The sequence below is a fragment of the Centruroides sculpturatus genome, unplaced genomic scaffold (genome assembly GCF_000671375.1).
Source record: "Centruroides sculpturatus isolate CEXI.00-Female unplaced genomic scaffold, Cexi_2.0 scaffold1714, whole genome shotgun sequence".
Lineage (NCBI taxonomy): Eukaryota > Metazoa > Arthropoda > Arachnida > Scorpiones > Buthidae > Centruroides > Centruroides sculpturatus.
In genome coordinates, this window is record NW_019386081.1 from 92,239 (window position 1) to 116,374 (window position 24,136).

Sequence of the window (24,136 nt, forward strand, 5' to 3'; positions counted from 1 at the left end):
TAGATTTGTTTACGAATGTTGGAATCCAACTGGCTATCGACAATACGTATGAAGTCACTGCGCATTTCATCGCTGCAATTAATAACAGTAGATCACCTATAAAGTTTCATATATCAGGATCGGCTGAGCATGATATGGATCTACATTTGATTTATTTATGTGTTCAAGCGAAAATCGTAAAGAAAGATGGATCAAACCTTGGCTCGATAGAGAAAGTTACTCCTGTTAATTATTTTTTAAATAGTTTGTTTTTTCAGTGTACTGTGTTTTTAAATGACAAACCGGTAATTACGCAAGTTAATTATCTGTATCGCGCTATATTAGATGCCTTGCTATTTAATTCAAAAGAAGTGCAAGAAATTTTTTAACGAGCGCGTTATTTTTTAAAGATACTGCCAGACAAATGGATTCAATAAATCCGTTAGATGAAAATACTATTAACTACGGATTAGTTAAAAGATTTATCAGCAGCAAAAAAAGTAGAATAATAGATTTAATGGAACGTCTTCATAGCGATTTATCAAATCAGCCTAAGCTTCTAACGAACAATGTAGACCTAAGCATTAAATTTGAAAGATCTAATGAAAATTTTGCACTAATGGCAAATAACGACAACTATAAAATTATTATTAAAAACGCCTCACTGAAAATTAATAAAGTAGATGTTAGTTCGTCAATACAGNAAGGAAAATACGGTTTTATAATTGTTGGCAAGGATGGAAAAATTAACGAAGTATGTAATGGATTATACGGTTTGTTCGAACGATGTGCAGAAAAGATATGAGAGAAATATGTTTAGAAAATAATAGGAAATGTGGGTAGCCTGAGGTAGGACGAAGTCGTACCTCGTTTTGATAGGCAACAGTTTGGTGAGAACTGTCCACTGGTTAGTGGATGGCTTGGGGAATGGGTTTTTTCTATCCCGTAATGTCGGGATTCTTTTGTTAGGTCGAGTGGAGGAGGTGAGAGGGGTCATCGGTAAAGCGTGCACGATACTCGAAATAAAAACGACTTTTTTAATAAACAAACAAACATTTATTTACACAACATAATCCTAACATACAAAGAATACCTACTTGCGCGTTATTTGAAGGGACTGCGCTGAGAGAGTGTACAATATTGGGTCATACCTCTGATTAACTTGGTCTATTTCTTGGATTGAAGGTTTCGATCAGGTCAAGGATCTTAATCGGGTAGGCTTCGGTCGGATCTCGGAATCGTACCAGGGTTCGTCGGCGAGGCGGTCAGCGTGACGTCCTGGATCGCTTTAGGCGAAGTCGACCCCCCTTCCATGCGGTACCTGGTCTTTATACCTTCGGGTCTCGTGGTCGGGATTCACCAATCGTAGATTTTTTGAAAGATGTCCGGGTGATTCAGTTTCGGGTTCTGTTGTGAAAGAAAGTTACTCCGGAGCACGGAAGAATAGATTTCCTCCCAGGGAAAATTTTAACACAAAGAAAAACGGAGAGTTTCGTTGTTAACAATAATTGATCGTTTAATATCGAACATTTAATTTTTATTAACTCGTTCTATTTCTCACAGAAAACATTAGTAGTGTTTAAAGAGATAAGTCCAGGAATGAAATATAAATTTTCAAAATTTTCTAAGGGTGACAAAATTGATTAATATGTATTTCAAAAATCCTAGTACTTGTGTAATTGCCAGTCCTTCCCAATCTGGAAAAACCACATTGGTGAGAAAAATGATTAAAAACTAAATTTATGAAAATCCTCCGAAGAAGATTTTATGGTGTTACTCCATATATTTACCGTTTTTTCAAAAAGAAAAGGATATTATATTTATGTACGGCTTACCCGAATCTGTTCAAAAATGGGATTTGATAATAATCGATGATCTGATGCACGAACTGTCTCCAAAAACAGCATTTTTGTTTACGACAGAATCTCATCACTGTAATGTAAGTGTGATTTTAATAATGCAAAATTTGTTTCCGAAAAATAAGATTATCAGAGATATAAGTTTAAATACACATTATTTGATTTTATTTAAAAATAATCGTGATGACAGTCAGGTGAATTGTTTAGGTCAGCAAGCTTTTGCGGAAATATTTAATTTTTTCATAGATGCATATAAAAAAGCGACAGAAAAGGAATTTGGTTATTTGTTATTAGATTTTCATCCTAAAACAGATAAGAAATTTTCTGTGAGAGATTCTTGTTTTCCAGACGAACGAAGTATTTTTTGGATTTACTTACCGATAAAATGAAAAACGTAAAGAAAAATTATCATATGCTAGCGCTTTTAGCGAAGACTACTCCTTCACAAAGGAAAGCCATATTAAACGAAGCCACTCCCAATCAAGTGAAAGTATTGTGTGAAATTTGTGATAATTTGCGAAGAGGAAATATACCCACTGATGTTCGTAAATTACGAAAATATAAAAGAAATTATCAGGAAATTAAGCGAAAAACGCGTTTTTTTAAATACCAAGAAAAAAATTTTGGTTAATCAATCTGGCAAATTCCTTCCTCTTCTACTGGCACCTTTACTGTCTATGGCAGGAAAGTTAATCGGTAAAGTAATAGGAAAAAAAATCTAATGGCAAAACAGATGGCCTTAGTTCCTCCCNTTAAAAATGAGGATATTTTATACGAAAAAAGTTTATTGCCGAAAAAATATTTTTATAACGAATTATCTTGAGAAAATATTACCAATGATGATTATGATCATGCAAAATTAGTTTGGAAAAAATTTTTCGTTGTAAAAATTTTAAAGATCATTTAAAATTATATCAATATGTTGACACTTTATTACTGGCCGATATATTCCAAAATTATAGAAAGTCAAGTTTAAAATATTATAATTTAGATCCGGTATATTTGATAACAGCTGTGGACTTAACATGGACTTGTGGATTAAAAATGAAAAAAAATTCAACTCGAATTATTTAAAGATAATAATATGTACTTATTCATTGAACGCAGTATTCATGGTGGAATTAGCCTGACTTCAAAAAGTTTTGCGAGGGCCAACAATCTTTTAATTCCCAGAACCTATGATAAAAATCAACGTCATAACTATATTATTTCGATAGATGCTAATAATCTCTAGGGGTATGTGATGAGTTCTTGTTTACCTGTAAATAATTTCAGATTGTTATCCGAAGATGAAATAAATGCTTTAGACATTTGTAATATTCCTGATAGGAATAATATAGGCTATATTTTAGAGATTGATTTAAATTATCCACAAAATGTTCATGATCACCACAACGACTTGCCATTAGCTCCTGATCACACCAATATTCCATTTGATTTATTATCAAATTATCAAAAATTGGTATTAACTAAATTAAATTTAAAATATGATAGGAATAATATAGGCTATATTTTAGAGGTTGATTTAAATTATCCACCAAATGTTCATGATCACCACAACGACTTGCCATTAGCTCCTGATCACACCAATATTCCATTTGATTTATTATNGAAGCGTAATCCTTTTAATTTTAAAAATTATGATTTAAATTATATATGTTTATCAAAAGACAATTAAATGATTCTTTCTAAACCCTATACTCCAGATTAAGCCAATAACATTTATGCAAAAAATTTTATCTCATTATTCGAAGATACCGGATGTATTAATCATCACAAATCTATAAATATATCGTACAACAAGTATCGAGACGGTTATACTCTATATTGTTTCGATCTTACCCCTGATAAATCAGGCTCCGAGACTTACCTTAGCGTTAACGAGCTTAGAAACATTTCTGTGGAATTAAAGTTTTCGAACGCGATACCGGAAACCATAAACGTTATTTGTTTGCTAGAATATAATAATACCTTAGAAATCGATCAGTCACGAACCGTATTCGTCGATTATTAATGAATACCGTTACGTTGTGGAGATTAGCAGCGAGCGATCCAAAAATAAAAAGAAATTTTGGAGGAGGTTTTGCATCTGACGATCTACCGTTTCAAGTTGGTAATAAACAATCTTTTATAATTAATTTAGATGAAAAAAATAAGCCCGGAAGTCATTGGGTATCAGTATTTTTTACGAAAGATAAAAATTCTTGCATTTATTACAATAGTTATGGATCAAAACCGAAAAAAGCAAGTATCATCAGATTTATAAAACGAAGTTTAAAGAAATATTGTTGGAATAATATTATTTATCAAAGTTTGTTTTCCTTAAACTGTGGTTATTTCTGCTTATATTTTTTATATAAAATTAATAGAAATCTATGTTTATCAGAACTGCATGTANTCAAGTTATTAAGTCAATTGATTTCGAGATATCAGAGAACCGTTCACGCTCCTAAAGAACCTGTCAGAGTATCGGTTGTATCTACCCAAAACGAAGAAACAGAATCTCAACTGAAAGAAGAAACTGATGACGACGGATTTATGAAACAAATAATTTTATCAGTATCTCAATTATATCAAAAATATATACCTCATTTAATCGCTAAGTTGGATCAAAGTCATTACGGATGGAATTCTAAAGGTGAATTAACAATCGATGGAAAACCTGTTATCGGGAGTCATATAGTAGACTTAGTTTCGTATGTAATGAGAAATAGGAAAACTGCATTACCTCCCATTGGTTTCAAAGACTTTTTTGATGGCTTAAAGAAAATAAATATTCCTAAAGAGTGGATCGGAAACAAAAGTTTGGCGACATCATCATCGGTCGAAACTCCCGAAGAAATTTTCTCTCATCAGTCGAAAAAATCTAAGAGGAAGAGGAAGAAAAATCTCGAATGGAAAAACTTTTGAAATCGATATACTATAATCCTAAATCTCCAGCGTCTTTTGGTGGTGTGAGTAAATTAGTTAAAGAATCAAATTTGCCGCGATCTGTTGTTAAAAAATGGCTGTCTTCTCAAGTAACTTATACGCTTCATAAACCTGTAAGAATTAAATATTCGCGACGAAAAACTATAAGTTTTTATCCTAACGACTTATGGCAGGCTGATTTAGTTGTATTAAAACAATTTTCTAGATTTAATAATGGAATAAAGTATTTACTAACTGTAATCGATGTATTTACTAAGTATTGTTATGTCGTACCGATAAAAGATAAAAAACCCCAATCGGTTTTTAAAGCTTTTCAAACGATTTTTAAAAAAAGAAACATTCCGAAAAATTTACAAACTGATAAAGGAAAAGAATTTTATAATAAATTAGTAAAAAATCTTTTTAAAAAATTTAAAATTAATCATTATTCGACTCATTCCGATACAAAAGCTGCTGTTGTTGAAAGATTAAATAAAACTTTGCGAAATAAAATATATAGATTATTTACTTATCGTAATTCTTATAAATATATCGATAAATTATCGGATATTGTGAAAAGTTATAATAATAGTTTTCATAGAAGTATCGGTATGTCGCCGTCAGAAGTTACACCTTTGCATCACAGCTCTATTTTCGAAAAGTTGTACGGTATAAAAGGACAGAACACGTTTAAATTTAATATTGGCGACCTCGTTCGAATTTCGAAAATACGTAAAACATTTAGTCGAGGATACCTACCGGGTTGGACGGAAGAAATATTTATTATTTACGATCGTTTTTCGTCTCATCCTCCGACGTATATATTGAAAGATTTAAATAACGAGATTTTGGAAGGAAGATTTTATACAGAAGAATTACAGAAGGTAACAAAATGATGCAGTCAGACTTTTTCGTCACTCTGATAAGCAACGCCAGCATGGAGTTATTTCCCGAAAATAAGCAGTCTCATTTCACCGTGAAAATGAGTCCACCTATTGATTTACGCGGGAAATGGGTAGTAGGTCTGAGCGAGGTTATTATTCCTAGATATTGGTTCAACATATCAAATCATAATAACGATTATACTATTACTAGACATAAAATTAGAAGAGAAAAAATAACTGATGTAACATGTGAGATTCCATTAACTACAGGCGATGAAAATGAAGGGACGCTTTTCCATTGGATAAACAAGAATATAGTTTCATTAACAGGATCTAAGTTGGCAGAATTTGTTTTAGACAAGGATTATAAAAATGTAAAACTAAATTTGGAAGAGGGATTCGAGTTGCGTATTTCGAGAGAAAAGGCTCATAAACTACTTTATTTTTTAAATTTACCAACCAAAGATATAGTATTTAAACAACGGAGTTCGAGTTTAATATTGCGAGATGAGAGTGAGGAATATCTATCAAATCCTAGATTTTATAAAGATCAATTTATAACTTTAATAGAAAGAGATAAAAAAGTTGTCGAGGAAATCGATGTAGAGGAAAAAATTTTTATTCCAATCGGGTTATATTCCTCTGTTGAAAAATTTCTTGGAATTTTTAAATATATTAAATTAGCATTACTACCTAATAACAAAATCGTTTTAAAAGTTCATAAAAATATAACAATTGAATTCGGAAACGAATTAAAAGATTTGTTAGGATTTAAAAAAAGCAAATTTTCCGAAGGCGAATATGTGAGCGACTATCCCATCGAATTATCTGCCGGAATTTCAGAAATTTTTATTTATTCGAATATCGTTGCTTCTCATCGTGTTGGGGATATAACCGCTCCACTTTTAAGGGTTATACCTGTAATGGGGGAAAAGTCAGATCAAATAGTTAGGGTCTACCAATCACCTCTATACCTTCCTTTACGACGTAATTATATAGATACAATTGAAATCGAGCTGAGAACTGCTAGTGGAAAAGAAATCGTCTTTTTTGGAGGAAAGACATTATTAGTTTTATCTTTTAAACAGATATAAATATCGTATATTTTATATATTAACGTTAGTTCGTCTTTGTGAAGTAGAAAATGAAGCTCGATCCCCGAGATTGTATAGATTATTACTGCAATCAAGCAGGAGGAACGGTACTGACACACGAGTTTCCATTATTTACACGACAATTTGGAAGAGGGACTTATTTTGCTGGACCGCAAATACAGAGAGGATACGGATTTTTCGGGGATTTATTTCGTAAATCTATTCCTATTCTTAGTAGAGTAGGAAAGTATCTAGGGGGTAAAGCTTTAAAATTTGCATCGAATGTCGGATCGGATGTAATTGGAGGGAAGTCGTTTAAAGAATCTACAAAAAATCGTTTTAAAGATGTGCGATCTGAAATTAAGGAAGACGTGCTTAAAAAAGTGCAGACAGGATCGGGTATAAAAAGAAAACGACGAAAAAGATTAACTCAGTCGGAAAAGAAGAAGAAGCGAAAACTTAACGATATTTTCGGTAATTAAGAAACGATGAATGTCCATTCGTGTGGCTGCACCAAATCCGAATTAGATTTGTTTAAGAATGTGGGAATCCAACTGGCTATCGACAATACGTATGAAGTCACTGCGCATCCCGTCGCTGCAATTAATGACAGTAGATCACCTATAGAATTTCTTATATCAGGATCGGGTGAGCATTATATGGATCTACATTCGATTTATCTATGTGTTCAAGCGAAAATCGTAAAGAAAGATGGATCAAACCTTGGGTCGGAAGAGAAAGTTACTCCTGTTAATTATTTTTTAAATAGTTTGTTTTCTCAGTGTACTGTGTATTTAAATGACAAATTAGTAATTACGCAGGTTAATTACCCGTATCGAGCTATATTAGATGCCTTGCTATTTAATTCGAAAGAAGTGCAAGAAACTTTTTTAACGAGCGCGTTATTTTTTAAAGATACTGCTGGACAAATGGATTCGATAAATCCGTTAGATGAAAATAATACTAACTACGGATTAGTTAAAAGATTTAACATCAGCAAAGGAAGTAGAATAATAGATTTAATGGGACGTCTTCATATCGATTTAGCGAACCAGCCTAAGCTTCTAACGAACAATGTAGACCTAAGAATTAAATTGGAAAGATCTAAAGAAAATTTTGCGCTAATGGCAGATAACGACAACTATAAAATTATTATTAAAAACGCATCGCTGAAAATTAATAAAGTAGACGTTAGTTCGTCAATACAGATAGGAATTGAAAAAGCATTACAAACCGCTCTAATTAAGTTACCATTCAGAAGGACAGATGTTAAAGTCTTTACGTTAACTAGCGGGATTCAGTCTACAAGTATATCAAACGTTGTTATCGGTCAACTACCTTATAGAATAACTCTCGGATTAGTTTCTAATTCTGCATTTAATGGAAATGTGAAGCGTAATCCTTTTAATTTTAAAAATTATGATTTAAATTATATATGTTTATCAAAAGACAATCAAATGATTCCTTCTAAACCCTATACTCCGGATTATACCAATAAAATTTATGCAAGAAATTTTATCTCGTTATTTGAAGATACCGGATGTATTCATCATCATAAATCTATAAATATATCGTACGACGAGTACCGAGACGGTTATACTTTATATTGTTTTGATCTTACCCCTGATAAATCAGGCTCCGAGAATCACGTTAGTGTTAACGAGCTGGGAAACATTTCTGTGGAATTAAAGTTTTCGAAGGCGATACCGGAAACCATAAACGTTATTTGTTTGCTAGAATATAATAATACCTTAGAAATCGATCATTCACGAACTGTATTCGTCGATTATTAATGAATACCGTTACGTTGTGGAGATTAGCAGCGAGCGATCCGAAAATAAAAAGAAATTTTGGAGGTGTTTTTGCATCTGACAATCTACCGTTTCGAGTTGGTAATAAACAATCTTTTATAATTAATTTAGATGAAAAAAATAAGCCCGGAAGTCATTGGGTATCGGTATTTTTTACGAAAGATAAAAATTCTTGCATTTATTACGATAGTTATGGATTAAAACCGAGGAAAGCGAGTATCATCAGATTTATAAAACGAAATTCAAAAAAATATTGTTGGAATAATATTATTCATCAAAGTTTGTTTTCCTTAAACTGTGGTTATTTCTGCTTATATTTTTTATATAAAATTAATAGAAATCTATGTTTATCAGAACTGCATGTAACAGATAAATTTTATAATGATGAATTTGTTAAAAATTTTGTAAAAAATAATTTTCATTTATCAAAACCGATTGTAATAACTAATAACCAGTGTTGTAATTCAATAAATAAATCTATTTAAAATATGAAAATTGTGTTTTTTATTCACAAAACTTACTATTAATTTTCACTAAATTTCCAGCGTTCAATCGTCGTCATTTTCTTTTATTACAACCCGCTGTTCGAACCTCGGGGAGTATTTATACTGATAGAGGATATAAACAAGTTATGCATTCACCCTAACCCACAAAATAAGTTACTGGATTTTCCCATTCAACTTGACAGGACATGTTACGAATTTTCTCCATTCGACTTGCCAGGACATGTTACAGATTTTCCAATTCGACTTGACAGGACATGTTACGGGATTAGGTTAATCTATCATGTTTTTTTCGAAAAAAAAACGACAATAATCATCTGATTTGGTGTGAATATCGAGCTGTTTTTATATATGAGTTAGGGTTAGATATAATACCGATTATATCCAACAGATTTATGTACTTTGCAATACTTTTATTTAATACATACCTGTTTTCGAGGAAGAATTCTTATCCTCAGATGTAATGGTAACAGAGAGCAACGTAAGTTTTTTTATTATCTAAAGTTTATATACGGTTTAAATTTTAAAAAATGATTTTGTTCTTAAAGAAAAATATGATTTTGTNCATCAGTCGAAAAAATCTAAGAGGAAGAGGAAGAAAAATCTCGAATGGAAAAACTTTTGAAATCGATATACTATAAACCTAAATCTCCAGCGTCTTTCGGTGGCATGAGTTAATTAGTTAAAGAATCAAATTTACCGCAATCTGTTGTTAAAAATGGCTGTTTTCTCAAGTAACTTATACGCTTCATAAACCCGTAAGAATTAAATATTCGCGACAAAAAACTATAAGTTTTTATCCTAACGATTTATGGCAAGCTGATTTAGTTGTATTATAACAATTTTCTAGATTTAATAATGGAATAAAGTATTTACTAACTGTAATCGATGTATTTACTAAGTATTGTTATGTTGTACCGATAAAAGATAAAAAACCCCAATCGGTTTTTAAAGCTTTTCAAATGATTTTTAAAAAAAGAAACATTCCGAAAAATTTACAAACTGATAAGGGGAAAGAATTTTATAATAAATTAGTAAAAAATCTTTTTAAAAAATTTAAAATTAATCATTATTCGACTCATTCAGATACAAAAGCTGCTGTTGTTGAAAGATTAAATAAAACTTTGCGAAATAAAATATATAGATTATTTACTTATCGTAATTCTTATAAATATATCGATAAATTATCGGATATTGTGAAAAGTTATAATAATAGTTTTCATAGAAGTATCGGTATGTCGCCGTCGGAAGTTACACCTTTGCATCACAGCTCTATTTTCGAAAAGTTGTACGGTATAAAAGGACAGAACACGTTTAAATTTAATATTGGCGACCTCGTTCGAATTTCGAAAATACGTAAAACATTTAGTCGAGGATACCTACCGGGTTGGACGGAAGAAATATTTATTATTTACGATCGTTTTTCGTCTCATCCTCCGACGTATATATTGAAAGATTTAAATAACGAGATTTTGGAAGGAAGATTTTATACAGAAGAATTACAGAAGGTAACAAAATGATGCAGTCGGACTTTTTCGTCACTCTGATAAGCAACGCCAGCATGGAGTTATTTCCCGAAAATAAGCAGTCTCATTTCACCGTGAAAATGAGTCCACCTATTGATTTACGCGGGAAATGGGTAGTAGGTCTGAGCGAGGTTATTATTCCTAGATATTGGTTCAACATATCAAATCATAATAACGATTATACTATTACTAGACATAAAATTAGAAGAGAAAAAATAACTGATGTAACATGTGAGATTCCATTAACTACAGGCGATGAAAATGAAGGGACGCTTTTCCATTGGATAAACAAGAATATAGTTTCGTTAACAGGATCTAAGTTGGCAGAATTTGTTTTAGACAAGGATTATAAAAACGTAAAACTAAATTTGGAAGAGGGATTCGAGTTGCGTATTTCGAGAGAAAAGGCTCATAAACTACTTTATTTTTTAAATTTACCGACCAAAGATATAGTATTTAAACAACGGAGTTCGAGTTTAATATTGCGAGATGCGAGTGAGGAATATCTATCAAATCCTAGATTTTATAAAGATCAATTTATAACTTTAATAGAAAGAGATAAAAAAGTTGTCGAGGAAATCGATGTAGAGGAAAAAATTTTTATTCCAATCGGGTTATATTCCTCTGTTGAAAAATTTCTTGGAATTTTTAAATATATTAAATTAGCATTACTACCTAATAACAAAATCGTTTTAAAAGTTCATAAAAATATAACAATTGAATTCGGAAACGAATTAAAAGATTTGTTAGGATTTAAAAAAAGCAAATTTTCCGAAGGCGAATATGTGAGCGACTATCCCATCGAATTATCTGCGGGAATTTCAGAAATTTTTATTTATTCGAATATCGTTGCTTCTCATCGTGTTGGGGATATAACCGCTCCACTTTTAAGGGTTATACCTGTAATGGGGGAAAAGTCAGATCAGATAGTTAGAGTCTACCAATCACCTCTATACCTTCCTTTACGACGTAATTATATAGATACAATCGAAATCGAGCTGAGAACTGCTAGCGGAAAAGAAATAGTCTTTTTTGGAGGAAAGACATTATTAGTTTTATCCTTTAAACAGATATAAATATTGGTATATTTTATTTATTAACGTTAGTTCGTCTTTGTGAAGTAGAAAATGAAGCTCGATCCGCGAGATTGTATAGATTATTACTGCAATCAGGCAGGAGGAACGGTACTGACACACGAGTTTCCATTATTTGCACGACAATTTGGAAGAGGGACTTATTTTGCTGGACCGCAAATACAGAGAGGATACGGATTTTTTGGGGATTTATTTCGTAAATCTATTCCTATTCTTAGTAGAGTAGGAAAGTATCTAGGGGGTAAAGCTTTAAAATTTGCATCGAATGTCGGATCAGATGTAATTGGAGGGAAGTCGTTTAAAGAATCTACAAAAAATCGTTTTAAAGATGTACGATCTGAAATTAAGGAAGACGTGCTTAAAAAAGTGCAGACGGGATCGGGTATAAAAAGAAAACGACCGAAAAGATTAACTCAGTCAGAAAAGAAGAAGAAGAAGAAGCAAAAACTTAACGATATTTTTGGTAATTAAGAAACAATGAACGTCCATTCCTGCGGCTGTACCAAGTCCGAATTAGATTTGTTTAAGAATGTTGGAATACAGATGGCTATCGACAATACGTATGAAGTAATCGCTCATCCTGTGGCCGCAATTAACGATAGTAGATCACCTATAGAGTTTCTTATATCAGGATCGGGTGAGCATTATATGGATCTACATTCGATTTATCTATGTGTTCAGGCGAAAATCGTAAAGAAAGACGGATCAAACCTCGGCTTGGAAGAGAAAGTTACTCCTGTTAACTATTTTTTAAATAGTTTGTTTTCTCAATGTACTGTTTTTTTAAATGACAAACCTATAATTACGCAGGTTAATTACCCGTATCGCGCTATATTAGATGCCTTGCTATTTAATTCGAAAGAAGTGCAGGAAACTTTTTTAACGAGCGCGTTATTTTTTAAAGATACTGCTGGACAAATGGATTCGATAAATCCGTTAGATGAAAATAATACAAACTACGGATTAGTTAAAAGATTTAACATCAGCAAAGGAAGTAGAATAATAGATTTAATGGGACGTCTTCATATCGATTTAGCGAACCAGCCTAAGCTTCTAACGAACAATGTAGACCTAAGAATTAAATTGGAAAGATCTAAAGAAAATTTTGCGCTAATGGCAGATAACGACAACTATAAAATTATTATTAAAAACGCATCGCTGAAAATTAATAAAGTAGACGTTAGTTCGTCAATACAGATAGGAATTGAAAAAGCATTACAAACCGCTCTAATTAAGTTACCATTCAGAAGGACAGATGTTAAAGTCTTTACGTTAACTAGCGGGATTCAGTCTACAAGTATATCAAACGTTGTTATCGGTCAACTACCTTATAGAATAACTCTCGGATTAGTTTCTAATTCTGCATTTAATGGAAATGTGAAGCGTAATCCTTTTAATTTTAAAAATTATGATTTAAATTATATATGTTTATCAAAAGACAATCAAATGATTCCTTCTAAACCCTATACTCCGGATTATACCAATAAAATTTATGCAAGAAATTTTATCTCGTTATTTGAAGATACCGGATGTATTCATCATCATAAATCTATAAATATATCGTACGACGAGTACCGAGACGGTTATACTTTATATTGTTTTGATCTTACCCCTGATAAATCAGGCTCCGAGAATCACGTTAGTGTTAACGAGCTGGGAAACATTTCTGTGGAATTAAAGTTTTCGAAGGCGATACCGGAAACCATAAACGTTATTTGTTTGCTAGAATATAATAATACCTTAGAAATCGATCATTCACGAACTGTATTCGTCGATTATTAATGAATACCGTTACGTTGTGGAGATTAGCAGCGAGCGATCCGAAAATAAAAAGAAATTTTGGAGGTGTTTTTGCATCTGACAATCTACCGTTTCGAGTTGGTAATAAACAATCTTTTATAATTAATTTAGATGAAAAAAATAAGCCCGGAAGTCATTGGGTATCGGTATTTTTTACGAAAGATAAAAATTCTTGCATTTATTACGATAGTTATGGATTAAAACCGAGGAAAGCGAGTATCATCAGATTTATAAAACGAAATTCAAAAAAATATTGTTGGAATAATATTATTCATCAAAGTTTGTTTTCCTTAAACTGTGGTTATTTCTGCTTATATTTTTTATATAAAATTAATAGAAATCTATGTTTATCAGAACTGCATGTAACAGATAAATTTTATAACGATGAATTTGTTAAAAATTTTGTTAAAAATAATTTTCATTTATCAAAACCGATTGTAATAACCAATAACCAGTGTTGTAATTCAATAAAATAAAATCTATTTAAAATATGAAAATTGTGTTTTTTATTCACAAAACTTACTATTCATTTTTCTGCTATCCGAACCTCTGGCAGTATTTATACTGATACAGGATTTTCCTTAATAAACAAGTTATGCATTCACCCTGACCCACAAAAATAGGTAACCGGATTTTTCCAATTCGACTTGACAGGACATGTTACAGATTTCCCCCATTCGACTTGACAGGACATGTTACAGATTTTCCTATTCGACTTGACAGGACATGTTACGGGATTAGGTTAATCTATCATGTTTTTTTTTTTTTTTTTTTTTTTTTTTTTTAAAAAAAAAAAACGACAATAATCATCTGATTTGGTGTGAATATCGAGGTGTTTTTTATATATGAGTTAGGGTTAGATATAATACTGATTATATCCAACAGAATTATGTACTTTTTCAATACTTAAAATATAAAGAAGTTTTATTTAATACATACCTGTTTTCAAGGAAGAATTCTTATCCTCAGATGTAATGGTAACAGAGAGCAACATAAGTTTTTTATTATCTAGAGATTATATACGTTTTAAGTTTTTAAAAAAAAATGATTTTGTTCTTAAAGAAAAATATGATTTTGTGTTAGTGATTGATATTGGCAAGCAAACTATGGAAAATATTTTTTTTTACTGATCTCTGTAGATAATATACGACTTGTTGCTAGTTTTTTTTAGAAAATATTATTGGTTCTTATAAGATTTAACTTTTTTTTATCTGCTTACTTTTCTCAGTTGTTAGATCCAAAATCAAATCTTGTCTTTTTTGTTTTCACCACCTCTTTTCTTATCAAAATCAAATTCTACAATTAGTTTAATTTTATTTAAGTTTTCATTATATCATTAATGATGTTACTAATATCATGAGTATAGAGAAACAAAACGTCATAATATAATTTCTTAACAGAATTATTAGGCGGAAAAAAACAGCTGTCCTCTAGTGCCGTAGTTTGAAGACAAAAAAAACAGCTAGGAAAAACAGCTGTATTCCAGTTGAAAGACGATAAACATCTGTGAAAAACAGGTGTGCCCTTGTACCCAGTTAGAAGACGAAAAACACAGTTGTCTCTAGTTCAAAGACACAGCTGGGAAAAACACAGCTGTCCCAGTGCAGTTGTTTGAAGACAAAANCATCAACGTAAAAGATTTTAACAAGTATAAACAAGCAGTCAACGCCATGGGGCAGCATTTGGAGGAATATACCAAATTTAATTTAGATTATAATTTTTTTTACAAACTAATTGTAGAATTTTGTTTTGATTTTGAAAAAAAAATAAGAAAAGAGGTCCTAAGCCTAAAACAGCCGACAGTGGTGAAAACAAAAAAACAAGATTCGATTTGGATGTAACAGCTGAGAAAAGTAAGGAAATAAAAATTCCAGACTTTAAAATTAAGATTAGCGAATCTGAGAGAATCGAGATACAGGAGTTTCATTCAAATTTTTATGTATCTTTAACAAAATCCAAAGGATCCTATCCTCAAAATCGCTATAACATCAATGTAAAAGATTTTAACAAGTATAAACAAGCAATCAACGCCATGGTGCAGCATTCAGAGGAATATACCAAATTTTAATAGTATAGTATAATTGTTTTATACAAAATATTGATTGTGTAATGTTTTTTATGGTATAACAGTTTTTAATATTTGTGTAATGTTTTTATGATATAACAGTTTTTTAATTTTATTGATTGTTTGATGATATAATGGTTTTATACAAATTATTGATTGTGTAATGATATAATGGTATAACAGTTTTTTAATATTTGCATAATGTTTTTTATAATATAATAGTTTTATACAAAATTATTGATTGTGTGATGATATAATGGTTTTATACAAATTATTGATTGTGTAATGATGTAATGGTATAACAGTTTTTTAATATTTGCATAATGTTTTTTATAATATAATAGTTTTATACAAAATTATTGATTGTGTGATGATATAATGGTTTTATACAAATTATTGATTGTGTAATGATTTAATGGTATAACAGTTTTTTAATATTTGCATAATGTTTTTTATAATATAATAGTTTTATACAAAATTATTGATTGTGTGATGATATAATGGTTTTATACAAATTATTGATTGTGTAATGATTGGTAAAACAAGATTTAATTTGGATCTAAGGAGATAAAAATTCCAGACTTTAATATTAAGATTAGCAAATCTGAAAGAATCGAGATACAGGAATTTCAGTCAATTTTCTATGTATGTATCACAAAGTAATATAAATGTAAAAGATGTTAGCAAGTATAAACAAGCATTCAATGCAATGGGACAGCATTTGGAGGAATATACCAAATTTTAATAGTATGGTATAATGTTTTTTATACAAATTATTGATTGTGTAATGGTATAACAATTTTAAAAAAAAATAGTGTGATGATATTCTAATTACAATTTAAAAAAAAAAAGGTATTTACATTTGTATTAAGAAAAAAAGCTTTCAAAGGGTATGTCAGAAGTTATAGAGCATTTATCTCTAATTATACAGATCCTAGTATTTTATTTGAAAATATTAGACATACTATTTATAATATTTTGACTAATGATGATTTAATTTCAAGGATGAAATTTTTATTAAATCTAAAGATAAAATTTATAAAATATTCAGAAAATGAAACTATTACGTATCAGGATGTGTTTTTCTCCAGTCGAGTAGAACATATTTTATCTCGGTATATGATCGATGAAAGGTTAACAAATGCTTTTGATACAATTTTAAACTTCATTGATCAGTTTATAAAAAACGGATCAGGGTGGATAATTAAGGAAATTATATTTTTAGATATTCATTTAGGAATTTATAAGGCTGAGAGTGGTGGATGTGGTAATATCATCCTACCAAAACATTTAATTAATAAGCGTTGTTTGTTGAATATTAAATGTAGTGATAATCAATGTTTTTTATACTGCGTAATTGCTAGTTTGTATCCAAATACTAACAACAAAAATTCGATTTATTCGTACAGGAAATTTTTGAAATATTTAAATACAAATACCCTAAAATTTCCAGTAAATATTAAAAATATTCCATCATTTGAAAAAAATAATAGTTTAAAAATTCAAGTATTTGGATATGAAAAAAAAATAATTTATCCTATTTATATAAGTAAATATCAGTTCGAAAAAGAAATTAATTTGTTATTATATAAATCCCATTATTTTCTAATTAGAAATTTTAACAGACTATTGTCAGAAAAATCAGGAATACGAAAATTTTGTAAACGATGTCTTATAGGCTTTCAAAGAAGCCATACTTTAAATGAGCATGTGAAAATATGTTCTAATTATAAATATCAGAAAGTTTCTACCCCGACTGGAGAAAGAGCGGTTGCTAAATTTACTAATTACGAGAAGCAATTATATCACCCCATAGTAATTTATGCTGATTTTGAATCGATTCTAGAAGAAGTTGATGTAAACGCTGTAGATCTAAATTCTAGTTTCACTAAAACTATTCAGATTCATAAACCTATATGTTATTCTATCGTTATTATAGAAAATGATGATGATTTATTCTATTCTAATTTTTATTGTGGTAAAGATGCTGTTAAGCATTTTTTATTTGATATCCAGAATCAATTAAAATTTTTATTAGATAAAATAAATAGTTATGTAGAAATGAATGTGGATACTATTCCCGATAATTACGAACATCGGTGTCATATATGTGAGGAGGGGTTTAATTATGATGATATCAGAGTAAGAGATCACGATCACTTAACAGGTGATTTTCGCGGAATAGCTCATAACCATTGTAATTTAAATTATAGATTCAAAAAATTTATTCCTATTATACTACATAATTTTACAGGTTATGACTCCCATCTGATTTTCAAAAATATTCCTCCTAAACTATTTTCGAGAATTCAGATTATCCCAGTTAATTCAGAAAAATTTACTACGTTTACTTTAGATCATTTCAAATTTATAGACAGTTTCCAATTTTTAAATTCTTCGCTAACTACTTTAACAGAAAATTTAAAAAATGCAAATTATAATTTTCCTATTTTTAATCAATTTTTCTATAATAACGAAAATAAAAATTTATTAAAAAGGAAAGGAATTTTCCCATATTCTTATTTTAAAAATGAGGATATTTTATACGAGAAATGTTTACCCCCAAAAAAATATTTTTATAACGAATTATCTGGAGAAAATATTAGCGATGATGATTATGATCATGCAAAATTAGTTTGGAAAAAATTTCGTTGTAAAAATTTTAAAGATTATTTAAAATTATATCAATATGTTGACACTTTATTACTAGCTGATATATTCCAAAATTTTAGAAAATTAAGTTTAAAATATTATAATTTAGATCCAGTATATTTCATAACAGCTCCAGACTTAACATGGAATTGTGGATTAAAAATGACAAAAATTCAACTCGAATTATTTAAAGATATTAATATGTACCTTTTTATTGAACAAGCAATTCGCGGCGGAATTAGCCTAACTTCGAAAAGATTCGCGAGGGCCAACAATCCTCTAATTCCAGAAACCTATGATAAAAATCAACGACATAACTATATTATTTCGATAGATGCTAATAATCTCTACGGATTTGTGATGAGTTCTTATTTACCTGTAAATAATTTCAGATGGTTATCTGAGGATGAGATAAATGCTTTAGACATTTGTAATATTCCCGATAGGAATAATATAGGCTATATTTTAGAGGTTGATTTAAATTATCCACCAAATGTTCATGACCGCCATAATGACTTACCATTAGCTCCTAATCATACATATATTCCATTCGATTTATTATCAAATTATCAAAAATCGGTATTAACTAAATTAAATTTAAAATATAATAATAATAATAAGAAATTAATTCCAACTTTGTTTGATAAACAAAATTATGTAATTCATTATAGAAATTTAAAATTTTATTTAGAAGAGGGTTTAATATTAACTAAAATTCATCGAGTGCTTGCATTTAATCAAGAACCATGGCTTAGAGATTATGTATTGTTTAATAATAAAAAACGGCAGGAATCAACGAATGATTTCGATAAAAGTTTTTTCAAGTTAATGAACAACAGTTTTTTCGGTAAAACCTGTCAGAATGTGAGAAAGCGTTTAAATTTAAAAACAGCCATGACTGAAAATCAATGTCGAAAGTATTTATCTCACTCAGCTCTCGAAAATTTCCAAATTATTAATGATAATCTCACGATTTTTAAAATGAAAAAAATTAACTTATGTTTGGATAAACCGATTTATATAGGATTTTGTGTATTAGAATTAAGTAAATTGCATATGTATCAAATATTTTATAAAATATTTAAAAATAAATATGGTGAAAATGTGAATTTGTTATATACAGATACTGATTCACTAACACTTCAAATTTATACGAATAATTTATATAATGACTTTAAATCATTTCCAGATATTTTTGATTTCAGCAACTACCCTAACACACATGAATTATTTGATGTAACAAATAAAAATAAGCTTGGATATTTTAAAGACGAGACAGCGTCTAAACCTATAATAGAATTTTGTTCATTAAAACCGAAAATGTATTCGTATATTTTCGATAATCAAAATAAAAAAACAGCTAAAGGAATTAAAAAATCTGTTGTTAAAACCTTTAACCACGAAAAATATAAAGAAGTTTTATTTAATACTGAGCTATTAAGACATCAGCAGTATGGTATTAAAAGTAAAAACCATATTGTAACAACATATCTTCAGAATAAAATATCACTCTCACCGTTTTACGACAAAAAATTTATTTCTGATAATGGTATAGATGTGATATCGTTTGGACATTATACTTTTCATATTTAAATTCTTACAGATTCTTTGATATTATCTCCCCCCAATACGGTTACATATTATTGTACAAGAGGAAACAAAATTCAAAAACTTGTTTAATACATGGTGTTTCGAGTAAAACATATCGTTGTTTAAAACAAGCTGTAAATAAAGCTGGATTATTTAAATTACCAAATAATAAGAAATACTTTTGTAAATTTTTTGTATTGACTAACCAAATAACTATGATGTTATGTAATAATAATTTTATAAAATGTAGTTGTTCTAACTGTAATCGTACTTTTTAAAAATGTTGTAACCATGTTTATATATAATAAAACTATATCCTAATACAGAGTTTTTTTTATAGAATTCAAACACATTACACCACTCGAATGGGAAAAGTTTGAGTTTACCGATGGACGAAAATAATATCAAATGGTTTAAAAACTATATTAAATGGGAAATCATAAGCCAAAAAACTGATTTAAGCCGAGGATTCATTTCCGAATTTGCTGATAATTTAAACTGGGAGCTAATATGGAAAAATTATATATTTACTACTACGTTTATCGAAAAACATATTAAATACGCTAAATGGAATATAATTTCTGAACACCAAATATTAAACGAAAAATTCATGGACAAGTTTTCAGACTATCTTAATTGGGATAAAATAGCAAAATTTCAACTTTTCTCTGATAAATTTATTAAGAAATATATTGATAAATTAAATATTAGAATAGTTTTAAAATATCAGCGATTAAATACCGATACTCTGCGGGAATTACAAGATTTTCTCCACTGGGATTTGGTTTCTCGTTATCAAATACTGAACGAAGATTTTATTCACGATTTTAAATACCATCTTTTCTGGTGTTATATTATTAAATATCAGAAACTAGATCATAAATATATTGCTGAAAACTCTCACAGTTTGTTAGTCTACATACTTCAGGATATTTGTAACATTGTTGATGATATAATGGAAAAAATAAATAAAATCGATGAAGAAGAAGAAGAAGATTAAAATCTGTAACATATCGATTTTTAAAAGAAATAAAAAAAATTAAAAGAGTCAATTGTTTTTTTTTTTTAAATCTAGTAATTAATTGTATTATCCACAAAATCAGAATTATATAACGATAAAGAAAATCTTAAGTTCTAAACAAAATATTGAATAGATGATGGAATGCAGTTCACTTCGAGTGGCCAGTTTTAGGTAAAGAATGCAGTCCAACAACTTACTTCGCGATTGTTTTAGGAAAAAAAATTATAACAGTTTTTCTATACTAGCGATATTAATAAGATCATTGATGATATAATAAAATCTTATAAGAACCAATCATATTTTCTTAAAAAACTAGCAACAAGTTGTATATTATCTAGAAAGATCAGTAAAAAAAAATATTTACCATAATTCGCTTGCCAATATTAATCACTAACACAAAATCATATTTTTCTTTAAGAACAAATTGTTTTTTAAACTTAAACTGTATATAAACTCTAGATAATAAAAATATACTTCCATTCTCTCTCTCTGTTAGAAGTGATAATGACGCGGGCGCGAAATTCAAACAAAAGAACGTAGTGTGGGGGTTCCAGGACTTATTTCAGGGTACAAATTTGTATTACAAGAGGGAAGTTTCGAATTTTTTTAAAAAAAACTTGTGTTATCGTTTTATATTATTAAATTCTTATACAAATTAAATATAATCTACACCGTATAAGTCTTTATTTCGATATAATTCGAAAAAAAAAAAAAAATAAATAAAATAAAATTGTAATACAAGGGGGCGCTCGAGTTTCGAATTTTTTTAAAAAAACTCGTGTTATCGTTTTATATTATTAAATTCTTATACAAATTAAATATAANGTTGCTAAATTTACTAATTACGAGAAGCAATTATATCACCCCATAGTAATTTATGCTGATTTTGAATCGATTCTAGAAGAAGTTGATGTAAACGCTGTAGATCTAAATTCTAGTTTCACTAAAACTATTCAGATTCATAAACCTATATGTTATTCTATCGTTATTATAGAAAATGATGATGATTTATTCTATTCTAATTTTTATTGTGGTAAAGATGCTGTTAAGCATTTTTTATTTGATATCCAGAATCAATTAAAATTTTTATTAGATAAAATAAATAGTTATGTAGAAATGAATGTGGATACTATTCCCGATAATTACGAACATCGGTGTCATATATGTAAAGAGGGGTTTAATTATGATATCAGAGTAAGAGATCACGATCACTTAACATGTGATTTTCGCGAAATAGCTCATAACCATTGTAATTTAAATTATAGATTCAAAAAATTTATTCCTATTATACTACATAATTTTACAGGTTATGACTCCCATCTGATTTTCAAAAATATTCCTCCTAAACTATTTTCGAGAATTCAGATTATCCCAGTAAATTCAGAAAAATTTACTATGTTTTCTTTAGATCATTTCAAATTTATAGACAGTTTCCAATTTTTAAATTCTTTGCTAACTACTTTAACAGAAATTTTAAAAAATGCAAATTATGATTTTCCTATTTTTAATCAATTTTTCTATAATAACGAAAATAAAAAATTATTAAAAAGAAAAGGAATTTTCCCATATTTTTATTTTAACGCCTTAAGTTATTAGCCCAAGTTAACTCGGGCAAGACGAGCGCGTGCGTAGTTCTTCGCCCGAGTTAACTCGGGCAAAAATAAAAAACTCTCTTGTAAACGTTCTATGCACGATATTACTCGGAATAAGCTTATTTTACATTATATTGGATGTTGTTTATGACATCACAAAATTTTGAAATTATATACCCAATGAAAGTTTAAATTTTGGACAATTTTTGCGGTTCTCTCCTATTGAAAAAGTATACATGATCGAAAATTTCATGATGTGTTTGAATGTTTACCGTAACTGATGCACATCTGTCTAGAAACTGGTCTTCCCCTGCGATTTGTATGAAAATATCCCGCTATTGGCTATAAACAGCTGTTCTCAAGGACATTTTGCTTACTACACCGAACAGCTGCGCGTGTCACGTGATCCGTCACGATTTTTTTTTTTTGAAAGAATATTCGTTTTTAAATAATATGCAATAAAGGAAATTAAGTTATATGTTAAAATTTTTTAAAAGTCTAATTCATAATTTGGTGTATTAAATGTTTTTTTAATTTTTTGTTGCAGTTTTTACTGTAAAACACAAAAAAAACAACGTTAGGTTAAAGAGGTGTCGATTAGCATATGTTATAAGTAATAAGAAGAAAATATAAAAAAATTATTATAAAATAACGTAATACAATCGAGTATTTGCAGTAACTAGTTCAGACGTGTGTAGAAAACCTACTTCCCCTCAGGCTGTTGTTAGGAACAACCCGCGAAAGTTTACAATCAGCTGTTTTCAATGTCGTCCAGCTGTGTATCTGTACTGAAGCTTTTTTATGAATTTTATGATCTAATTTTTGTATTTTTATCATTGTATCTTTTATATATTATATTTAAATATCTTTTATCTCATTAAATTTATTTTTATTAAATGTTTTGTCATGTTTATTTTTTAAATTATTTTTTATCTACTCTACTCACGAATGGCAGGTTCCTAGCAAACAACGAACTTATACGGAGAAGCTGCTATCGCAGGGATGGGATGCCCCTGTAAAGTTGGCTATTATGACGGAAAGACATCATTTAGGAACCATTTAAGGTGCAAACACAAAAATTGTTTAAAACTTTTTTTTAAATTAAAATAAACTTTTTTTCTTTATTATTTAATAGCAATGTAATTTTCCAAGCGACCTTTTTTCCCGAAACAAGAAAGTTAAAGGGTTAAAAATGAGGATATTTTATACGAAAAAAGTTTATTGCCGAAAAAATATTTTTATAACGAATTATCTTGAGAAAATATTACCAATGATGATTATGATCATGCAAAATTAGTTTGGAAAAAATTTTTCGTTGTAAAAATTTTAAAGATCATTTAAAATTATATCAATATGTTGACACTTTATTACTAGCTGATATATTCCAAAATTTTAGAAAATTAAGTTTAAAATATTATAATTTAGATCCAGTATATTTCATAACAGCTCCAGACTTAACATGGAATTGTGGATTAAAAATGACAAAAATTCAACTCGAATTATTTAAAGATATTAATATGTACCTTTTTATTGAACAAGCAATTCGCGGCGGAATTAGCCTAACTTCGAAAAGATTCGCGAGGGCCAACAATCCTCTAATTCCAGAAACCTATGATAAAAATCAACGACATAACTATATTATTTCGATAGATGCTAATAATCTCTACGGATTTGTGATGAGTTCTTATTTACCTGTAAATAATTTCAGATGGTTATCTGAGGATGAGATAAATGCTTTAGACATTTGTAATATTCC

At 29.3% G+C, this 24,136-nt stretch overlaps 3 protein-coding genes across 3 annotated transcripts in view; 2 read left to right on the plus strand and 1 right to left on the minus strand.

Moving 5' to 3' along the window:
* LOC111613473 (multidrug resistance-associated protein 4-like) overlaps window positions 1-24,136 on the minus strand; it is a gene marked incomplete at its 3' end in the record, with an annotated part of 134,575 nt that overhangs the window by 91,375 nt on the left and 19,064 nt on the right. The gene's annotated exons all lie outside the window — the stretch shown is intronic.
* Window positions 7,179-8,909, plus strand: LOC111613475 (uncharacterized protein F54H12.2-like). Its single transcript, XM_023354829.1, has one exon. It carries the CDS (start codon window positions 7,215-7,217, stop codon window positions 8,517-8,519), a length of 1,305 nt encoding a protein of 434 aa, XP_023210597.1. The 5' UTR covers window positions 7,179-7,214; the 3' UTR covers window positions 8,520-8,909.
* Window positions 17,511-19,785, plus strand: LOC111613474. Its single transcript, XM_023354828.1, has one exon. It carries the CDS (start codon window positions 17,587-17,589, stop codon window positions 19,768-19,770), a length of 2,184 nt encoding a protein of 727 aa, XP_023210596.1. The 5' UTR covers window positions 17,511-17,586; the 3' UTR covers window positions 19,771-19,785.